The sequence below is a fragment of the Lasiosphaeria miniovina genome, assembly GCF_030549165.1.
Source record: "Lasiosphaeria miniovina strain SMH2392-1A chromosome Unknown B0T26scaffold_8, whole genome shotgun sequence".
Lineage (NCBI taxonomy): Eukaryota > Fungi > Ascomycota > Sordariomycetes > Sordariales > Lasiosphaeriaceae > Lasiosphaeria > Lasiosphaeria miniovina.
Genome location: NW_026848227.1, coordinates 2,196,760 through 2,215,114, shown reverse-complemented (window position 1 = coordinate 2,215,114; position 18,355 = coordinate 2,196,760). Strand labels below are relative to the sequence as shown.

General features: G+C 52.9%; 4 protein-coding genes across 4 annotated transcripts; 2 read left to right on the top strand and 2 right to left on the bottom strand.

Moving 5' to 3' along the window:
* Positions 1-522: 522 nt before the first annotated feature.
* Positions 523-3,748, top strand: B0T26DRAFT_744310 (uncharacterized protein; the record flags this gene model as incomplete). Its single annotated transcript, XM_060444401.1, has 5 exons — positions 523-1,581; positions 1,632-2,161; positions 2,228-2,409; positions 2,446-3,533; positions 3,719-3,748. 5 exons carry the CDS (start codon positions 523-525, stop codon positions 3,746-3,748), a joined length of 2,889 nt encoding a protein of 962 aa, XP_060290370.1.
* A 1,107-nt stretch (positions 3,749-4,855) lies between these two features.
* Positions 4,856-6,770, bottom strand: B0T26DRAFT_744309 (uncharacterized protein; the record flags this gene model as incomplete). The annotated part of the gene is made up of 7 exons (XM_060444400.1): positions 4,856-4,974; positions 5,088-5,166; positions 5,224-5,328; positions 5,440-5,715; positions 5,814-5,903; positions 5,979-6,235; positions 6,401-6,770. 7 exons carry the CDS (start codon positions 6,768-6,770, stop codon positions 4,856-4,858), a joined length of 1,296 nt encoding a protein of 431 aa, XP_060290369.1.
* Positions 6,771-10,964: 4,194 nt separating this feature from the next.
* On the top strand, positions 10,965-14,510 carry B0T26DRAFT_658997 (uncharacterized protein; the record flags this gene model as incomplete). The annotated part of the gene is made up of 2 exons (XM_060438921.1): positions 10,965-11,179; positions 11,285-14,510. 2 exons carry the CDS (start codon positions 10,965-10,967, stop codon positions 14,508-14,510), a joined length of 3,441 nt encoding a protein of 1,146 aa, XP_060290368.1.
* Positions 14,511-15,297: 787 nt separating this feature from the next.
* On the bottom strand, positions 15,298-15,707 carry B0T26DRAFT_600768 (uncharacterized protein; the record flags this gene model as incomplete). Its single annotated transcript, XM_060435733.1, has 2 exons — positions 15,298-15,422; positions 15,533-15,707. Coding segments are annotated over 2 exons (300 nt in total), but the record flags the coding sequence as incomplete, so codon positions are not given.
* Positions 15,708-18,355: the final 2,648 nt, after the last annotated feature.

The window sequence follows — 18,355 nt, the reverse complement described above, 5'->3', positions numbered from 1 at the left end:
ATTTTGCAACCTACGGAGTTTCCTTGTACTGTATGCGTGATATGTGATACAGATTCTAGGGTTGGGATGGTCCGCATTTCGTATCGGTAGTCACATTCACTCGGTCCATACACAAGAGACAGCTTATTTTCGCTTTCGAGTTTACGGCCCGGCCCCTATGGTGTACTGTGCACCTTCGGTGTCTCGCTCGCACTTTCCCTCTGTGATATAAACCTCGGGTACCTGGTACGCACCTTCCTTCCCACTTCCCACTTCACATAGTTGTAATGGCAGTCGTGATGGTGCCCCCCAAACCCCCTCGGGCGTCTTGCGTCTGTCAACTTGAAGTCCCGTTGTCTGGATTCTGGAGCAGCTCAACGGCCTCCAGCCATCCAAGAGTTGCCAGTTTGAATATCTCATTCCGCCAGACATTTCGGTTAGCTACGCAGATTTACGACGATTAATGTAATCCCCTTCCCCCTATCGGTTCCTTGAGATCACGGTTCTCGCGAGCGCTTCGGAGTCAGTCCTTCGATCGGTCTAATGCTGCGTCACCGGCATAGCACCAAGTCCAAATCGGATATCAAACACCGCAAGTCCACCTCGTCTGTGCATAGCGTGCATCTCGAGCACATCGACCCGGTTGTGGCGCACCGGGACGCCCAGGCTGCGGCCTGCCAGGCATATGCTCGAGCCCAAGGCCGCGAAAAGGCAGACATGTCGCTGTTCCCCCCGACGCCAGACTCGTCCCCCCGGCGCCCACAGACAAGCATAAATGGCCTGGGAGAAGATGACGCCGGTACACCGTGCCACGGTCGTGAGAGCAGCCAAACCCTCCGCCGCAGACAGAGCGTCCGCTTTATGGGCCCGTGTTCTGTCGAGCGAAGGACTGGCCGGAGATCTGGTGTCTATTCTGAACGCAGCTCTTGGGATCCGGACCCTCAATGTGTCCGGCTGCAGGAAAACTTCGATACCAACAGCTCGCGGAGCTATGTCTTGGGTGACGACGGTGGTGACTTTGGAATACGGCAACTCGGCGAGCCAAGTCAGCCGCACAGAAAACCGCCTCCCATCCCGCTGTCTGGCTTTGCCGCTGAATATCTCGATTCCCTGTTGAATGGGGACCAGCAATACACGCCTGAAGATGATATAGCATCCGCTCCATCCTCGTACCGCCGTCTTCGTAGGTCCAGGTCGATGTTCGCCTCCGAGGGCCATGGTGCCAGGAGAAGCCAGGACGGCTCCCTTTCATTTCTGGATGCGCAACCCCCAAGTGACAGCCAATCACCAACATCAAAAACTCGCAGAATACTTCGGTTTGACTCGGAGGTGGAAAACAATTCAACTCCCTCTCCTTTGCTACGGGCCCCAAAGTCAATGAGTTTTCTCAGAAGCCGCAACATTCGATCGAGGACCAGCACTAGTCGAGATGGCCACAGTGCAGGTCATCCCCTGGCCGGTCCGCCTTTGCTCCCTGAGGAAGAGCTTCAAACAGGAGGGCGAGTAACCCCACAACATGTGAACAGATTACCTGGGTTCTTCGGTTCAAGAAGCCGACGGAATGAGCCTGGGATTCCCAAGTCTCTACGCTGTAGCAACTCAGTTGATGACTCCGGAGCGCCCGCTGCTACTCCCACTACCCCCCGACCAAGGATGAAGGATTTAAGACGAAGGCCAGAAAAGTATCGAAATCTCTCAAGACAAAACTAAAAACATTCTTCAGTCTCTCCAAGTCTGAAGACCAGCCTCCGTCGCTCCCGGACCAGCACATTGATGCCCAGAGAACTTATGCTACCGAGCGATGCGGGTCGTTGCTATCCTCAGATGCCGGGCACGAGACTTGTATTGTCGGAGACTGGGGCTCTATCCACAGGGTTCCGGCAAAGATGCCATCACTCCAGACAGTACCCGCAAATCTCCTCCATTCCAATAGAGGAAGTGTAGAGAGCCTGAGGAGTGAACGAGAGCGGAAAGTATCTGATGACAAGTCGCTGACAAGCTGGACGAATTCCGGGCCCAGTACATTGACTAGTCAGCAACAGCAACAGTGGAGGGAGTGGGAAAGACAACGCCTTTCTATTATCACAGAACATGGCACGCATGCCCCGTCACCCTCTTTCCCGAGAAAAGCCCTTGGGACGCAACTTTTCCAACAGCATGACAACAACAACGGCAAACCTATGTCAGGACCAACTATAGACAGCCAGCGTATCTACTCCGCACTTATAAAACGATCAAATGCAATCAGCAAGCAACTTTCAGATACCCTGGACCAGAAGTCCCACCCCCGTGCTGATGGCTCACATTGTCTTCGTGCTACGGCGTCTAGCGAATCTCTTGGCAAGCCTCCAAGCAACACTCCAAAGACCATTAGATGCGTTGCTTCCCACCAAAACTTCCATGCATCTGATCCAGCCATAACCCCTACACGTAGTCCAAAACCATACAAACTTCTTGACCACCGAGGCGGGCAAATTGGGCGATTCAGAACAGGATCTCCCGTGGCACCGAGCGCGCGCCGTTTTGGTTTGGAACCAGCTAAGAGAGAAGTAAAAGGACTCTGCGCCGCGTTCAGGGCTGCTCGTCCAAGATCTGCTTCGAATTGTACCGCAAGTTCAGCCAAAACCGCAGGAGACAACAACGACGAGACTCCCTCTGCGGCTCTTGGCTCCCCATACGACGAGCTCAGGTCTTTCCAGGATCGCAGTTCGGCATTCTTTGGAAGTCCCACTTCGCACCTCTTCAGAACAACGAGCCCATTCCGTCGGGCTCTGCGGAAGTCTATTGAGGAGGAAGAGCAGATCATAGAACCACGGCAGAATCCCTCAGATGCCCATAGTTCGGATTGCGACACCCAGGTCCGCGGGACTGGCCAGTATCAAAATACTGACTCTGAACCTGCTAATAATATGGACTATTCTGAGAGTGTCTACTCTTCAGATGGGCAAGACGCGGCAGAGACGAGGCCGAATTTGGGACCCCTGACCACAGCTCGAGACGCAAACACTCCTGGGGGCATCCGGCTCACATATCAACCTGCTGGTTACCGCACCGATTCCTCAGTAAGCTCGATTGACTGGAAAACTTGGCTATCCGCCAACGTAGCCAAGATGGAACAATCTCCCATGGCTTCGAGTCGGTCTGAGGTAGAGTTTGCCTTACCAACCATGCCGAAAAGCTTCACCAGTGGCCATGTTCGAGAGCCTGCACAGATATTTGATGATTATGACGATGAAGAGTTCGACGTATTTGAACCCCCCACGCATAAACCGACGCTGCCGACAACACCTTTGGCAGTTGTAGAGCCAAACGTTGTGAAGCTATCGCCACTGCAACGCTCAGTCAAAAGAATCACCCCCCCGTCTGGAGGTAGGCCGCTCTTGGAGAATGATAGTCCAACTGGTGCGCCCCCTATTCCCTTGAAGAGTCCCCTCAGGGGGGTGGCCCCTCCCCCCTTGAAGTTTGTCGCAACAGCTCAAACGGCTCGTTCCGCCACTCCTTCGGTGGCCTCCAGTCCCGGTCTGACAGCGGCGGTCCAGCGACAGTTTGGATCAGTCTCTACAAGACAGCACAGTGATCACAGAAACAACAGCAGCACTTCTACAGAAGACGACGATGACGGGCGCGACGTGTATAGAGGGGGTTACAACCGAATTAGCGGTTTACAGAGGATCGTTAGCAGTGACGAGACAGGGGCATTTATTTGAAAGCATGCAGTTTGGTTGGTTGAAACACATAGTATTCATTCTTATCCAAGAGTTTCCGATGACGGCAGGGAGCTAGCCTCCCAAGAGTATCGACTAGCTCAGGGGTTTCTTGTAGATATCTAGACGCATTGGTCCTGTGAGAGCAGAAGAAACACCACGTGTGTACCGCGGTCGCTATAGCAGTGTGTATTAGGGGTGTATTGGTGGAGCTCGAGAGAGGTAAGAGGGGGGCCAGGGGGCAGCACGCTAGTAGGGGTAGCATAGAAGGTTATGATTGAGAATGATTAGGAATGTAGTTAGACCTTTTATATTCTCGGGATACATTTGTGAGATTCTTTCTCCATGTTCCCGGTTTCTGCTTTCTCTACAACTTGCCCTTTCCTCTTTCCTCATATTTTTCTGACCTGTCTCCTTTCTTTCTTCGGGTCTTGTTTTCTACTGAAGAGTATAAAAAGGGCACTTGGTAAATAAGTTGTCAATTAAATCTTCAAGACGGTTTTTGCCTTTCTTCTCTTTCTCTTATTTCGGGGGATGTTGCTTCCAAAGTTTGAGATCGTCTATCAATTGACACATCTGAGAACAGGAAAAGGTCTGTATTTGTGGCCTTTTGGCTATTACCATGTGGAAAACCACCTCGTATCTTATAAGAATGCGCATTACAATAATTCCCGTGTCAGTTCGAGGGACTAGGCAGGCCGGCACTCGGCCTTGGCTTTGTCCTCTTGAGCCCTGTTGCTTCGTTCGCGAAAGGGTTGAAGCCTTTTCACGTTCGGCCGATGCGTCTATTTTACCTAGGTAGGTATTTGAGCGATACAGCTAGGTTTCGGCCAAGGTAGACCAAGGTATACGACACAGATATCGGTTACAGTACATGCGGCTTACTGAAGCGTTTCTCACGCCTAGCAGAGTTGGTCCCCTACCTCCTTCCATCTCTCGTTGCCTACACATGGATTGATTGCACCATAGTACGTCTTCAGGGTCGATGGCGCGTTTGATGTAGACACTGATGTGTTGGTTGGGAGTCGGGTGTTAGTGGCTGGTTAAAAGCGCAGCTGCTTGGGTTGGGAAAAGGGCTGTGGAATATGAAAAGAAAAACTACATACAGGCGGCCGTAGTGACTCCCCTAGAACTAGCGCTGCTAGCCAGGCTCTTTAGGGTCGGCCTGGACGTTAATTAGGCCAAAAGTGAGGATCTATGCATTTGATCTTGGGATCGAGAGCATAGTTGACTAATTCGAATGCTTCAGCTCGGGCGGTTGCGTTTAGGGGTTCAAACTTTTGCCCTAGAACTGCGACGCATGCACATGCCGTGCAGACGTTAGATAAAGTTTCCGCACCGGCGCCAGCCCCAGCATCCTCAAAACAGAGCAAGCTGCTCTCTCCTTGGGGCTGATGCAGCTACGTACCTGCGTGGACGTATTCCATCTCCAAGCTGGTAGGACGGCATTGCCGTCGCCGCGAGGCTGGACATTTTTGACATCCTTCCCGGACACCAAATAAGCAGTACCAGCATCACTAATCGCGAATCACTTGAACACCTCGGCGTTTAGGGTGATGTTGGTAGTTAGAACATCTGCGCCGAGAAGCCTGGAGCCGACGAGCCTATCCACCCCGGCCTCGGCCACCTCGAAGTAGTCTAGAAACTAGCTATTGAACGACACGTAATTTTTAGATGTGAAGCCAGCATGAAAGCCGGGCTACGTGGAGTTGATGTGCTAGAAGATTGGCTCTCGGAGTTGCGCCATCGCCTCGACTGTGCTGTCTTGGAGATTCATTTGCATGTAAATGCCGCCGACAGTGGTCGCGCCGCCGTCAAAAAGGTTTGGCAGGGCTTGGAAGAAGAACGAGTACCCCGACACGCCGCGGTCGGACAAGGACGGATACTGCGCGAGTACATAGGCGACGACGTCGAAGATATATGGACTGGTGGTGTCGGGTGTAGTGACGTAGAGTGACGTGGCGGCAATCTGAGGGCTTGGGAACGTCTTCATGGTTACGGATGTAAGTATACCAAAGGTTGAGCCTCCTCCCTGTGCGAATATGAGACGGTTAGCAAAAACAGGTCCCCAAAGAATGAAAGGCAGGAAATATTAAGGAAGAGATGGGAGAAAACAAAGGCCAGCCTTACTCCTCGCATTGCCCAGAGCAGGTCTTGATTCTGACATTCGTTTACAGTCACGATGTCCCTAGTAGGAGTAACCAGCTCTATTTCAAGGACCTGGTCCGCAGCGAGGCCATATCGGGGAGCGGGCATGCTATGTCCGCCGCCTGTAAGTTAGCCACCCAGGGAAACCATCCTCCCGTTCCCGCCGACTATTGTCTGGTTCGAAGCGTCAAGTGCGCTGTAGAGCTCAAACATCTGAGAGCCGGCGCCGGTGGTAACGGCGGAGGTTTCGATATTGACGTTGCAGCTCTTGGGACGAAATGAACTATGTGTCTCGAGGCCTTCCAGGTGGTGGACCCAGATGGACAGCGAATTGGGTGCCACTGAGCGACCCAGGTAGTCATGGCCGGAACTTTTGACAACCAGTCTGATGTTGTGTTCACTCGCTGTTGGCTAGGCAGTCCCGTCTTGTTAGCACGGTCATTAGCACCTGACCGAGAGTTTTGACGGTAAGCGTACAACGCTGCAGCATAAGTACTTACTAAAGTTTACGCCCAGCTTGATATATTCCGGGGTAGTAGCGTTTATGACGAAGACAGGATATCCCTAACCGCTGCACGGATCAGCCTGTTGAGGAAGGCAGGAGTCGTTGTCCCACTGGTTCCAGTCTGTCGAGATGGGATCGGCCTGGTAGAAATCGAATGTTGACCAGCCGTCGAGGACAGTGGGGCATTTGGCGGCGTCGTAGGTTGGCTGTCCGGGATGGCAGACAGCTCCAGGAGGAGGCGGCCGAAGCAGTCGTCCCCCAGTTGACTCATTGAGACGGTTCCACGACTCGGCCGACGGCCAGTCAGGGGTTCCCGGGATGGCTTTGCAGAGTGGCTTCTGGGCCAGGGGTAAGCCTGCGAGAACGGCTGAGGTCAGCGTCAACAACACAAAAACGAGAAGGGTCTTGAGTTGGACGGCGGGTAGCGGAGACATGTTGAGCACGGCAAGTTGTCTGCCAGTGCAGAGCCGAGAAACCGAATTGTACCTGGACGAGGGAAACGAGACAATAGGAGAAACAAAGGAGGGCACAGCATCATACTCTTTCTATACCGTACCGTAGTCAATCTCAACTGTCACGTTCTTCCCTCATTGCGACTGAGCCACCGAGTTACCTACGCGTACTGCCGGATCAACATGCCATCTAACTCTTGACCCGGCCCAGCACAACAGTTACGGCTGAAGGGGAAAGATGGGTAATTATCATCAGTCGACGACCTGGTCCCTCCTTGCATTGGAAGATGTGTGTCGACAAGCCCCTGATATGGGTCTTTACCGAATTGGGCTCTATGCTGCGAACCGCGAGAAGGCTGTGGTGTGTTGGACCGGAGCTACGAGACGGCTCGGGAGCAGCAGCCTCGCCTGCTACCTCAAGTACTAGCGTTGGACAAAAAATGTCGAACGCATTCCTCGTAACTATAGTAGGTACCGGCAGCCACCTTAGGTAGTTGGGTTGGCTGAGGCGCGCCCTCTTCGGCCCGCCTGTCCTGGAAAGAATGGTCGCGGATTGCTAAGGACTGAGGAAGGCTGGTCGGTCGCCTTTGGTGCATCATCCAATGGTAGGTAAGACGGTGCAAATTGGGGCCGTCACCGGTGATGCGACAAAATAGGTACCTAGGCACCAACCTACTAGTTCTAGGTGAGGAAGTGGAGATAGTGAGTGAGCGCCTTTACTACAAGTTCTAGGAAGTAAGGTACCTAGGTAAGGTACCTACTAGTTAAGGCACCTTAGGTTTGCCTTCCCGCGGCATAGAGCCGCATTTAGAAAGGTTCAGAGAGCCGTTGCCTCTGCTGCATGTGTGCATGTTGATGCTGCTGCTGCTGCGCGTGATTACGACGGATGCCGAAGTAGGACAGCCTCGCAAATCATAAATACCTTACTTACCGCAATTTTGACTTGTCAAAACCAAAACAGATATTCGTAGGTATCATCATCCTGGACATTCAGTTTGCCCGACAGAAAGCGCCCTTCAAGCGACCATCACATCGATGCCAGTGGCTCTTTCGCTATCACCTCATATCTACGGGAGCTTGGGTTAGATTGCTCCTTCCCTCTCAAACATGATGCGACTATAATATAGGTACCAAAAGGGCACTGCCCTCGCCTCACTCGCTGTGCAGCCGTCGTCCCTCCACCGCCGTCGCTGCCCTCGCGTTGCGTCGGTCGAATCTTGACTGCCCCGGGCTGATTCAAGATTGTTTTTGCCTAGGCAGGGCACCGGCACAACATACCCGCCGCTCCGACACTGCGGTGCCAGCAACGACCTCCACCGTCCGTAGTAGCGCAGCCCGAAATAAATCCATCTCAGCAATGGAATGCAAGGCGTTAATTTGTTATACATCTATCAGACTAGCACTGTCTACATAATACAACCCAATCCGTGAATGCTTGTTGGCGTGGTACCTAGATACTTTAAATAGCAAAGACCATAGTAAATACAACAGCTAGGGAAAGCCTTTAATAGGTATTTCTAAGAAGGAGAAAAGCCTCTAATATTCTAAAATAGGTATTCTAATAACTTTTACCTCCCTCATCGTAAAACCTTTAGGGCGAGCTGTATTTATCAAGGCCTTTCAAATCTTGGAGAGTCCCCTATTAATAAGCATTCAGGGATTCATCGGAGTGTACGTCCATCCCTGGCCTTCATGCCATGCCTGTCGAGGCGAAACTGGACAACTCAACCCGAACATGAGTTGGACTTTGCCACTGAAGTTGGACTTTGCCACTGAATAGATATGGAAGGAGCCCCGAAACGGCGCCAGCAAGCGAGAAAGGAAAAAAAAGACGGCGAAAGAGGCGGAAGGTAGCTGGTGGTTGGTGGTGCGATGCTGTGGAAAAGGCAATGGACCTGAGCCACTCACTCAGTTACTCAGTTGGTGTGAATATAATATCTATACTGTACGGTGTAATTTTGGGACTCGTAGGTTTGGGTCTGAGGGACATGAACAAAAGTCTGGGACCAGCGTACCGGCGTGGCAGCCAATACTTGGGCATCAAAATAGTTCCGATCCCTTATGAACGTAGGAAGAGTTTCTTTGCTCAGCAAATTCTCATTTTTATACCTTGCACATCACTAGAGCCACGGGAGATTTCCGGAAGTAAGCCGATTCCCTCGGCTTCCGTGTCGAGTTGTGGCGATTGCCGGCCAAGTCGGTAGATCTACTGCCCCAAGAGCTCTTCAAAATCCATAACACAGGCAAAGACAAGCTAATAAGCTAAGAGGTGTATGTCTTGGGAAATGACGCTGACTAAGAGCAGAGTATTGTGATATCGTCCAAAGGGCAAGAAGCCAAGCATACCTAAGGTAGTCAAACCTTACCTAGGTGACATGTCTCCACAGATATCCGTATGATCAGACAACACTCTCAACAAGCGTGCTCACTGCAAGCGGCAGGAACAGCCTCAAAGCCTCAGAATGGTGTAAGGACGGCTCAAAACCTTAACATCGGAACTCGAGCTTGTTCGCACAGCGTCCTGAACCGTAGCTTACTGCACCCTTGTCAGTTTCCAGGGCTGAGACATTGACCTGGAGCTAAGCATGAATAGGTACCTAGAAAGGACGGCGTCAAATGCGAGCTTATCATGGATCCGTACTACGTACGTACTGCAGTACGTACACCGTACTGCGTACACTAGATAGATGTGCAGTGCGGGCCGCCAATAAAGAACGTTCCAAGGCAAGGAAGGCCACGAAATGCAACCCGTATAGGGTACGAGGGGTACGGAGGACGGAGGACAAACGAGATAAATCAAATGTCTCACGTCTCCTCTGATTGGACCCGTGAGCCACAACCCTTGCAATCACCACGTGATCATGGCACTGCGAACAACTGGCCCAGGGACAGGCTCACGAGAGCTTTGCTGATGTCACTCGACATGAGGAGAGGCTGCAGGCGTGATTTGAGGCAACATTTCGTTGCGCAGCTGACTGAACGGACAAGGCATCTAGATTGTTTCCAATAGTCAAAACTCTAGAGGCAGCACTGTATTGTATTTCAATAAGCAAGCAGCTATACCTCCAAGTCCCATGCTTGTCGGGAATCGCAGAGGGCCTACTAATTACCCGGCACTTGACAGCAGGCGGCTCTGACGTAGGTATGCCACTAGCCAGCTAGCTTGGAACGGTTTGGCTTCCGAGCCTCTGAGAGTTTGACCGCGCTTTTGGCAGGACACACCGCATACCTGAGCAGGTGCTGTGCGTGTAGGGCAGATGGTCCTACCTTGGAGATCATGGTAAATAATTACATGTCGAAAAACGGTCACCTCTGAAGAATTCGAGCAACCCGACTTCTTGGCAGGCTTACCTCCTAGTGGTAGAGAGCGTTTTAGTCGGATTTAGATACCCTACACTAAAACAACTTGCAGTTAGACTTGCCTCGAATCCAATAGTACGTCTGCGGATATTTAGTAGCTCGACCTAAACGTATGGAAGGGGTGTAAAAGCTCTGCCGCAATTGTTGGTTGCAGATAGGAGCACAATCGCCCCAAATCCAAATAGTACCAAAAACGGGAGGCGGCTGCTGCCGACACTGTCTCGACTGTCAAACAAGCACCCGCCATTATTGATGCTGTCCCAAAGCTGCATTCTAGCCTGGGCCGCGAGGTGCAAGAACTGGCAATAAGGGAATAATTCGTTAGATTTAAATAAATGTCGTCAGCCACCGTTGGTAAGTTATCATGTCTGGACTTGAACCGCAATCTCGGGGCCCGCTTTGAGAAATAAAGGTACCGCTAGGGCGATATTTTCTAGTGGGGGTACATAGCCTCCCACCCCGGTTGGAGACACGTTTGTCGCGCACGCAGGAGCTTCTCATGTCAGCCAACGCTCCACCCACATTATCAGCCCCCAAGCCCGCCCGTAAGGCCACCCCTTCCTAGGCAAATTACGCCCATGATATCTTAGCCCCAAAACTTTTCCCTTTCTCCAGGGGGGAGACTGATTGACCTTTGAGCTGGAGCCGATAATCTGGGGACATTTCTGTCATCTCGCTCGCTGCTGCGGGAGCCGTCGAATCCGTCGCCCATCGGCCTGATCCCCGACTCTCGAGCCTCAAGTCTGGACGTGTTCTATCGCTTTCCTATCTAGCCCGGACCCAGCCGCGCGCGGACGCGTCTTTACTTCGCCCACCATGAATGCGATCCAGCAACGGTGCCGGCCAAAGCACCAGGTCCTCGTCTTGAAATGCTACCCGCGCACTACAAAGGGCGCCGTCGATGTCAAGCCGAATTCGAGCGAGTTGAGCTACCTGCTGTTCTACGCACAGTCGCGTCGGTCCAAGATCCAGAAAGTGGGCAGCTTCTTGGAAAAGAAGACGGCCAGCGATGTATACCGCCTGAGGATAGGGTAAGCTGATCCCAACTCCTTCTCCTTCAACCGTGCTGCACCATGTCTGGCGCCGCTGCTGGGGCCAGGCAGGATAGCATTAGATGCTGACACCCGCCATCACAGGAACGTCCAAGTCACGCTTCAGATCCTAACCGCCCTTATGGAGAAAGCGGGCAAAGACTTCCCGCTGCTCGCATCATGCGTTCTCAAGGTCCTGGAGCTAATCCTCAAATCCAACGACATCACCATGGTTGAGTCATCGATACCGACTTTCGAAGCCTTCTGCGAGAATCATGACCCAACGTCGCTACTGGGCGACCAGGCCTATTTGCGACAGTACCTGGCCGTAGCTGATCAGTATGCCTCGCTCGCCTCCACTCGCTTATCTCCCGGGAAGGTACAGCCGAGTAAGCCCATCGCGCTGCGGTGGAGGAACGCGGGACTCGCAGCTATACGGAGTATCGCCTCTTCTGATGCGCTTTCGTCTGCCACGAACCGGCAGTACGATGCGGCCGTCCCCATGATTTTGGAGAATCTGTGGACCGACAACGAAGACTTCCTAGACGTGTTGCTGCAGCGGGCCGAAGGGGACGAAAAGGGCGACCCAGCGCCCATGAAGAGGAGGATGAGCATTGCCACTGTGCGAACGGCGGATACATTCGAGGGGAATCCAAACCCGATTGCACTTTCGGGAACGGCTGTGGACGTGGATAAGCTGGAAGAAGAGGACATTGGCGTGCTGGCAATGCAGTGCCTTATGCAGATTTTCAGTGCCCCTAACCGCTCACAAGTACATGCCGCTACGGCTGCGCTGCTGAAATTCACCGAAGAGCGAGTCAACCAGCTCGAGAATGTTGTCAAGACGAGCACCAGCGGCAAAGACAGTGGCTGGGCGATCAAGATGATCCTGCTGGTTGCCCGCTGGGCTCCAGTGGCGGATCGATTCACAATTCTAGTGACGGCTATGGGGACGCTCTCCCAGTGCCCTTTGACGGATGAAAATCTACGCCATCACATCGTTCTTACGGCCATGATTGGCGCCCTTTTGCGGTCGGATATCAACCTCATCGGCCTGAGCGTTATGGACATCCTACTCCAGCTCATTGCACATATACGGAGGCTCGTCCAGATGCCAGGGGATCCGAACAGCATGAGAAGCGACCCACCACTCCCCGGACAGCCCGACCCGCGTTCGCCCACCACCGTACAGTTCGCCGAAAATGCAGACCGGATTGCTGCTCAGCGCAAAGACCTCCTGCTCCGGCTTCAGGAATGCATTGGAGATCTGGCTACGCATGTCTACTACGCCGATCAGATATCGGACATGATCTCGACCATTCTCCTTAAGCTGAAGCCGTCTAGATCGAGTAGCACCTCGAGCTCATCGCCCCAGGGTGAAAAGGCGGAGGCTGTAGCGGCTTCATCTGTCGACGACCAGCAAATAGATTCGCTGTTTGCCCTCACCGTCGCGAAGATCGCGGCGCTCAGGGCAATCAAGTCGGTCCTGCTTGTCGCCAATCCCCGGACAAAGATGAGCGGCAACTACGCGCTATCCAGGAATCATGTGCCGATCCAGGTGTGGGAGGGCACGCAGTGGCTGTTCCGGGATCCAGACGGCCTCGTCCGGAAAGCGTACGCCGACGCAGTCGCAACGTGGCTAGACCGTGAAACAACGAAAGCAGATGCCCAGGCTAGGGACGAAACGGCTCGGACGACGCTGAGGAATCGGGACCTTGTTGGGGGGACGCTTGCACGGAGAGTCGTCTCCAGCGCCTCGGCGCGAGGCGACAAACCCATCAAAGCCCCGCGCTCGCACTTCTTGCAACTCCTCCACGTTGCCATCTACGACAATGCCGTCCAGTTTGTCGAGTACGAGACAGACGTTGTGCTGCTTCACGTTTTGCTGGCAAAGCTTGTGAATCGGCTCGGCGTGAATGCCGTTAGATATGGCCTGCCCATGATTTTCAGACTCCAGGAGGACATTCAGGACGCCGATACGCCTATTGCCAAGGTCCGCCTTGGGAGCTTGGTGCACGGCTACTTCTGGATTCTCACCGAGAAGTTCGACTTTGAGGCATCGGTTGTAGGAAGGGCGATCCATAACGAAATCGTTCGTCGCCGTAGCAAGCATTTTTGGGTCGAGGGCATCTACATGCCACCCCCGCTCATGGAGCTGGCAGGGACCCCTGGAATGGCGAGACCTCAACCAAGGCTCCCTATCAAGGAAATCGAGTCAGAGGCGTTGCTCCCCTTTGATGACCGCCTCGCCTTGGTGGAGAGCGTCTGCCACGGGTATGAGGAGGCGACAGTCTCGCCGCCCACAAGCCCGGCCGCTAGTCCTGGCCGGAGCTTCTCCCATCCCGTTATTGGCTCGTCCCTGAGCACTATCCCTGCTATCGAGATGGAACGCGAGATTCCTTCCCACTTCCGCGAGCAGATGCTTGCGGATTGGTCTCGGGACGCCACCTTGGCTGCCGTCCAGGCGGTCAGCAAGTCGACCTCGCTCAACGGATCGCGGTCGGGCACCACAGGGACAAATAAGAACCGCCTCGCGGCAAATGGCGGGTTGACGGCGAACGGAAATGGACAAGCTCATGCAGCTAGGACGCCATCTCCCTTTGCTAGCAAGGCCAATCTCCGCCCTTCGTCATCACCAGCTGGTAATCCCGGCGCCCCGCCGGCTACCAAGCTCCGTAAATCAAGCGTTCGCAGCAATGCATCGCCGGCTGGAAGGAGCCCCGCGGGCAAGGAGCAAGCTGTAACGTCGGTCGAGCAGCTCAAACTCGTACTGTCGGGTCATCTGCAGCCGCCGCCTACAATGCACGGGCTGCAACATACCGACAGCAGCAGCAGTAGCGACAGTCTTGTCAGTTACGATATGACGCCCAGCGAAGTCTCGTTCAACCCTGCCGCCGTGGGAGAGCCCGTGGCGACAGACGAAGTGGAGGCGAGCCAACAGTTGCGGCCTGCGTCTCGTGATCGGAAACTCCCTATTCTTGGCGGGCCATTGAGCTCACATCCAACGCACGACAGCAGCGCAGACCAGGGCAGCAGTGGCGACGACGGGCCTGTCAAGGCCGTACCGCCCGTACCACCAATTCCCAGCGGTCTCGAGGGGCGAGTGTCAAAGACCAAGACATTGCAGGACTACCCAGCGACGCTTCCCAGGCCAGCGACATCGAAGCGGAGCCTCAAGAGCCGCAGCGGCGATCGCGGAGTCTCATCGTCCTGGGGCACTAGCTCCGAGGAGCATCCTGTGCCAGCGATGGACCTCCAATCTCTCTTGAAAGGAATTGATAGCCAAGCAGGAGAGCGCAGTTTGGGCACCGTCACAAAGCCGCCGTATTGAGGTTTTCTTATAATTATTCTCTTCTTTTTTTGGTTACTGGCGGTGCGCGGGGACAGGATCGTGGGATTTGGTGTTAAGACTCAGCCGGTGGAGGATGACCTTTTTTTCTCTTAGAAACATTCTCGGGTTTTGCGTAAGGTAATTAATTAGAAAATGCAAGGCTTTGGGCTTTGTCTCGCCTTATGGCCATCAATGTATTTTTATGAATTTTCTTTTTGGCCTTTTTTGTTACCTTTTTTTTCTTATTGTCTGGAAGGTGTCCTGGGCGAACAAAACAAAAAGGGGAGTGGAAAACTTTTGGGGGTTAAGTTCACGTCGGCCGCCTTGCTGGGACGAATAGTTGTTCTCTCTTTTCTGCTTGGTTTGGTGAGCAGTCTTTCTTTTACCGTAATTACCTTTTGGGGGTCGCTTGTTTATATTCCTTTTTCTCCCTCGTTCCCAGTCTTTGGCGATGTAATTAATACGTACGGGCTGGACGACATGCAGGCTGTGTGGTCATTAATGGTGTGATCATATGTGGCTGGCCCCGGAGGCGGAATGAATTCACAGGGTAGATACGGTCCTGGGTAACTAGCTAGTATTAGGCACACAAAACAGACATGTTCATGCTGGGATTTGGAAGAGATGTTCATCTTGTGTTGTTTCTGTTAAGTCTTCAGGTCTTGATAGGAGTCTAATGGGGGTAAATTTGGGGTTGATGGCAATTAAACTCAAACTGTGATTCAAATAAGATAACACGTTTCCTACGACTGCTCTCCCCCCTAATTATCTGAAAGTGACAGGAACCCTACTCCGTCAAGCCCATATCCTCATCGCTCGGCTCCTTGTACGAGCCGGCCGGCTTGGCATGGCGGGTCTTGCTCTTGCCCTTGAGGATGTTAGACTTGTCGATGGCCTCGACATCGTCTCGTTCTGTGTGTGGAGGGCCACCAAAACAACAAATCAATAAACTGACACAACAACAATCACCCAACAGCCTGACTTGGACTTGGGCTTGGACTTTGACTTGGACTTGGACTTACCCAGCTGCTGATCCGTGTCCGCCGTCCTGGCATCGATGGGGTCCTCGACCGGCGCGCTGTCCTTTTGTACGGGGATCGATTCGAAGCGGCGCGACACATACGAGTTGTCCTGGGGCGGGTTGCCGTCGGGGGCGTCCTTGGGCACGTCGACGTCGGTGGCCACGTCGTCGTGTTGATACGGTGCTGACATGATGATGTGTGGTTCTGGTTTGTGGAGATGCTCAGGTGATAATTTTGCGGTGTTTAGTTTGCAGGAATACTTGATGAAGCCTGGGGCGGACTGACCGGCAAACAAGTGATGGTGGAAAGCGTGTGAGTGGATTCATCTCACTGGCTGTTGGGGAACGGCGGTCGTATCGTATTTATCATGGTCTCAGATTCTCAGAGTCCTAGACCACGCATCACTCAAGTAATGAGGTGGTTTTAAAGGCCATGACGTACTGTGGAACGACTCGTGCACCTAAGCGACAGCCGGGCTATCAGATAGTTGGTCGTCAGAAGTGAGCTGACTGTGACTAAAGTAGGGGTCCAATGATATCCAACTATTCTAAGACAGAAGACGCCTTTTGGGTTAGCGCCGGAGCTTGTCAACATACTGCATTCGGTACGTACCTGAACTTTCCGCATCACCAACCGCCCGCACCGCCGGTTCTTTGAACGGCAGAGATAAGTTGGGCAGCATGGAAGACGGGGTTCGAGCTCATAAAGCCATATCCTAGGCTTCATTTGTTCGAAAAGCCCCGTAATTCGACTAACCGCCTGACGCGCTTCAACCGAGATATTCGCTCACCTTTATCGGGACTCTGGCAATGAATCGCCACCCATCACATGACGTCAAAGTAGATGGTTGTTAGCTAGGACCGAGTCAAGGGGGCAAAAGGACTAATTGAAACTTTGGCGATATTGCACTATATGACAGGTGCCTTGTTAGTTCAATAAGCCTGATCCATATCATGGGACCGTCGACGCCATTTGCGGTCCACATTGCACGCTAGACCAATCTTTCAAACTTCATTATCGCCTCTCATCAACGGCCAGAAAGATCTCAAACTAGATGAGACTTTTGAATATCAGGACAGGGGGGACAAATACAAAGCATCTTTTTTTCATCAGCGGCTGATAAATGCAATTTGGGCGCTGTGTTGACATGAGAACATGGAATCATAAAATCGTTAAGGTGAAGGCATGAGCCTGACTGAAAAGTTGAAGGCCGGGGCAAAAATGGGACGAAATCCTAAAACAATCTTTTCATCAACAGACAAGAGACCAAGTCACCACGTTAGTGTAGACGTTAGATAGTAGTAGTGGTGTGAGCTGAAAGGGGTTTGGAGGTACTCGAAGATGAGCGGCTAGACAAGGATAAAACAGTCGCGGGCCCGATGTCTGAATCCTTTAGCCGTACTGGTACAGAATGTGGTCCATGTCTGTTCGTCGAACGGGGTTCTTGGTGATGACGTCGTTTACAATCCGCCGCCTAATGAGTTCAAACAAATGAGCGTCGCCATTCCCCATGTCAATGCAGCACTCTCGCAGGTAGCTTGGAGAAACACCGAAGTTAGTTGCCCAAGTCTCGAGCACCTCGTACATCATCGGCAAAGGGTTTGTGAGCGGGGCTCTAGTTAGTCTGTGCCTTATGTAGTCGGCTAAGACGGCGGGGACGAAAGTGAAGTCGACCTTGGATGGGTGAGGTAGATCGCAAGGTCCGTGAGGACGTAGCATTGGCCACGACCATCCAAGTTACAGAAGCCGACTTGAATCATCAAGTAGTCAATATGTGGATGACGCAACAGGGCACTGAACACATTTGCTGCAAGGGAGCGGACATTGATACTCTCGGTGATGGCCTCCAAGCCATTTACGTTTGCGAAGAGACGGACCTAGAATTTCCGCAGATCCAAGATTCGGGGCGGCGACAAGAAACTCCAGTGGAAAAGGAAACCGGCCATGTCCGTACCACACTCGAAAGCCTCTCGGTAGCCGTCGATGTCGGCCACGGTCATGCCCCAAACGTTTTCTCCGTAGAGAATCGGCCGAGCTTCGGATAGAACCTGGCGACACGTGGAGAGAATGGCAGGGCACAGAGAGACGCCGAGTGCCTGGCTGCCTATCCCTTCGGAGTGGACCAACAGCAGGCGATATATATCTATCCGAGTCTCTGCCGAGAAGGCGAAGAATGATAGTTGCCGGCCGCTCATGGATGGTAGGCGAGATACTAGACTTGGGGAGTAGAGATATCTCAAAGGCTGGGACTCTGAAAGAGCCGTTAGCCCCCAGGTTATTAACACTTCCTGTCGTTCGACTTTCGAGAACCACAAACATTAAACACAGCCGAGAAAGTGGAAAGCAAAGACACAAAACCTGCTCCAACGGAAGGGCCGAAGGTCATCAAGACAAGGCACGATAGGCAATGTACCTACAAACTGAGATAAATGCGGCTGCCTTGCAAGCGACGGCATACAAGTTCGAAGATGAAGACCGGAACAGGCGGTTTCGATCGCAACTTCCTTTCAAAGAATTGGGATCAAGCGAAATCCCTCAATTGTTGTCAAATTCGAGTTGCGAACATGGCCCAGATACAGTGCCGGCCTATTACCCCTCTTTTTAGGCGTGTAGAGTCTGTGCTATTGTGAAGCTACTGGGTGTCATTCGTTTCCCAGAGGCGTCCTCTCAGATTGCTCCTCGGTGAACCCTTTCGCTCACCGTGTAGCCAGGGTTAGGGTCCAGTTGAGGGTTAGGGTTGAAAGCTGGCGGCAGTTACAGCTCGCTGAAGTGGTGGTTTTCCTTTGACGATGCACGGCAAACTCGAATCGCGGCCTGGGCGAC